The sequence below is a fragment of the Solanum lycopersicum genome, chromosome 9 (assembly GCF_036512215.1).
Source record: "Solanum lycopersicum chromosome 9, SLM_r2.1".
NCBI lineage: Eukaryota > Viridiplantae > Streptophyta > Magnoliopsida > Solanales > Solanaceae > Solanum > Solanum lycopersicum.
In genome coordinates this window covers 58,561,203-58,564,858 of record NC_090808.1, presented here as the reverse complement: position 1 = coordinate 58,564,858, position 3,656 = coordinate 58,561,203, and the positions used below count along the sequence as shown (strand labels likewise).

General features: G+C 38.6%; 1 protein-coding gene across 1 annotated transcript; it reads right to left on the bottom strand.

The window, feature by feature from the left end:
• Nucleotides 1–654: 654 nt before the first annotated feature.
• Nucleotides 655–3,656, bottom strand: LOC101245582 (xyloglucan galactosyltransferase MUR3). The gene has a single exon (XM_004247081.5). The coding sequence runs from the start codon at nt 3,089–3,091 to the stop codon at nt 1,286–1,288; it is 1,806 nt and encodes a 601-aa protein (XP_004247129.1). The 5' UTR covers nt 3,092–3,656; the 3' UTR covers nt 655–1,285.

The following is a 3,656-nucleotide window of genomic DNA, read 5'->3' as shown; positions in this document are numbered from 1 at the left end:
ACTCCCACATAATTGATCTGCTCCGTTTTTTTCCCTTCTCCGTAACCACCATACAGCAAGCTCAATCTTATGATCTAAGTCTCAAGTTTCTCAACCTTTCTCACTTGAACTAAGTCCTAAAGCTAAAGTCCTGAGGCTGGACTATTACTGCCATTCATCATCACGTTTGACAAGGATCATCAGTAGCACAAACATTGACAAAATTATAAATTAATAAACATACTAGGGAAAAAGACAAATATACCTCGAACTATCGTAAATAGTATGCAGATACCCTTCGTCATACTTTAGGGATATTCGTGCCCCTGTCGTCCAAAAAATAGAGCGTATATGTCCTTCAATCTAACGGAAGAGTAAATAGGATCCGATGTCGGATCGATTGATATGATTATGACACATCACACGTGTATATCCATTAGTATTATATATGTTCTAGTTTTTGAACAACATTGGCACCAATGTCCGTAAAGACGCGATAGTTCGGGAATATATTTGTCCTTTCTCCCAAGATACTATGACAACAAATCTCGAACTCCCGGAACAGTATTCACATATTTGCTTGCAGGTCTGTTGTTGAAAGACAGACCAACTTTAGAAGCAATCGTTTTCGCTTGTCCTCAACACCAACAACTAATCAGGTAGAAAATGCACACATTTTGACAACAGAAACAGTAGAATTGCTTAATATGGAAATGCAGTTAAGCAACAGAGTATAAGGAGAAGAAATAATACTTATTACTACACAAACTTTTACATGGGCATCACCATCATATACCCATTGCTTCAGAACGGACTATTAAAAAGCAAAAACAGAACTTCAGCTGAGAAATTATACGCGAACTTCTTCTCAATGTGTTTGTAATTCCAATTGCTTGCGATATATCTTATCTCCAACGAGATTGAGCAGAAGCAAAAATGAAGCTTTATTTAACCTGGCACTCTGTCCCAACTACCAACAATAGAAGGCATGACTGAAATAGCACCAAAATCAAATGACTGAAGTTCCTACCCTGAGTAGACATCATTTGGCGATCAAAAGTATTGGCATGGATTTTATTGTTAATAATGACTAATAAATAACATAGAATCGGAAAAAAACAACAACTGCATTTATATTAGAAGCAGGATTATGTATCACTATATATCCTTCAGCTGCACAAAGTTATTATAATTTCACCAAAACAGGTTTTTATACTCGGATGCTAACTTTCACGTGTAACCAGTAGTTGTCCCATTTTAAGCTCTGTGGCGATGGTGGTGGATGTCGAGGAAAAAAACCACATCATTATTGTTGTCCTTGTTCATTTTTCCAAGAGTTTTTAGCAGCTTCTGCTGATGAATTATCAGAGTCTGCACTTCCATCTTTTGGTTTTTCGAAAAAAGGATCCCATTCGTGAGCTGCAAGCTCAGTTTGCCCTTCATCCAGCAATGAATATTTCCAGCTGAGCTCCTCAATATAGTTATCATATTTTCGATCTTCAATGATGTCTTTTCTTAGCCTTGTAACTCTATTTATAACTGCATCAACTGCTACATCAAATGCATCTTTGAGAGTCTCCAATTTAGAGCGAGGATCGGCATAAATCAGCCTTGGAATCATACTTATGACAGCCTCCCGCATTTCCTTCACCTTCTCAGGAGGAATTTGATTTAACATTTCCTCTATGCTTATATTCTTCTTACGAACATCATTCTCAGAAATGAAAACAGAGTAGGCTGAGTAGTTTTTCGGAAGATGCCATGTATACTGTGTGTAGGCAGAAGCAGGGTGGAAAAAGACAGGTATACAACCAGCCAACATAGCATCAAAAGCCGACCTTCTTGTATATGAATCACCTTGAGGTTGCAGACAGAAAAGGGAGCTCTGGAACATCTTCATGATACTGCTGGGAGAGTGACATTTGCTCTCCCCTGATTGACCGCACTTCAATAACTTGCACACTTTAGACTGCTTGCATTGGTCAATGATCTGCCCCCTGATTGATTTAGGGTTCCCAGGCCGTGGTCCACCAGCAAAACAAAATAACCACTTCCTCTCAAGCTTCCTCATTCGATCCTGCCAAGTGAACACTTCAGCATCCTTTGCTGGATGGAAATATGTTGGATATGGGATGCCAAAATCATTTGCATTCCATGGACTTGATTCAACCACAAGCATGGACATATTCCTCCCAGCAGGTAGGAAAAGAAGCTTGTTGCCCCAATCCGAATCTGAATCGGACAATCTTCTGAAGTCCCACGTTATCCTACCAGCCACGAGAAAATGATCCTTTCCCCCCATGATGTTCCACTCTGGCCTCTTTTGAAGCCAATCAACCAAATCAAGAGAAGCAGCATCCCTCGTAGTTACATTATAACCCCAAAGATACCTTGCAATGTCAAACCCTGCATAAAACGGCACAAAAATAGCAGCAGCCAGAGAGGAATCATTTGTGAGGCACTCGTACTGTTTCACCCGATTGCCAAAAATGACATCCACGGCAAATTGATTAGTCGCATACCATCCAGTATTCGAGAACACTCCCTCAGCATTCTCCATTTGCGGCCCAAGCCCAGCATTAGCAGTAAACTTACAAAAATTAGTCCAAGGACTAAGAGTTCTACATTCCTTAAGCATATCTTCATTGAACCTTGGAGGAAGATCATGCACATAAATATACCTTCCACCACATGGATCACTTTTATTCTCTACCGTTCTCAACGCTCTCATAAACGAGTAACTCTCGGTATCTCTCCGGGAGCTATTATCGCTACTCACCGGCCTAACCACCAAAGGTGTTGGTTGCACATTCTTTTTGAGCGGTTTGGACTTCACTACTAACTCATTGTTATCCATTTCAACTTTAGCATTACGTATAGTAGCACGATTCATGGGATTTGGATTTGATTGTTTATTGAGGGAAAGTGGATCCAAATTAGGTGAATCATGAACATGATTACCCCCAAGAATCACAAAATGAGAATACAATAGTAAAAACCAAAACAAACCTGACAATGAAGCTAACAAGCAAACCCTAGGTTGATGATTTTTGCCTTGCCCTTTCTCCATTGAATCATCAAACGATTGGGACGTCGGAGAACGGCGCCTCATCAGATTATAACCATACCAACATAAATAAACCACCAAAAATCTCTAAAGATACAATCTTTATGACAAACCCCAAAACCTCAAGAATCAATGAAAATATTGCGAATTTCAACACAACCCTAAAACCCAAGTCTTTAATAAAGCTCAAAAATAGGTGTATTAATTTTCCAAGAAAAGAAAAAGGGGTTCGTCATAAACTATTATAGAACCAAAAAAGAGTGAAATGCGGAGGATTTAGCACGTCATGAAATGGAGAAAATCAAGACCATAAACGAAGAAACAGAGAGAAATTTAAGCTAAAAGAAGGTTCCAGCAAAGTTTAACAGCACATTAGCAGGTGGAAAGAGATTGATGAAGAACAATTTATAGGTAACAAAAAAACCATTTTTGTGGGTATTAACCAACTGTTATATGCATAGATGGTAGAGGAAAGAGGAAGATGAGATGTAGTAGCTGTTTCTTATTTTTTATCTGTCGGTGGATACCTAAAAATAATTACTACTACTAATTCTAAGGTCTATAGAAAAAATAAATTCTCTAATATAAACTAGCATTTTTTATACCAATA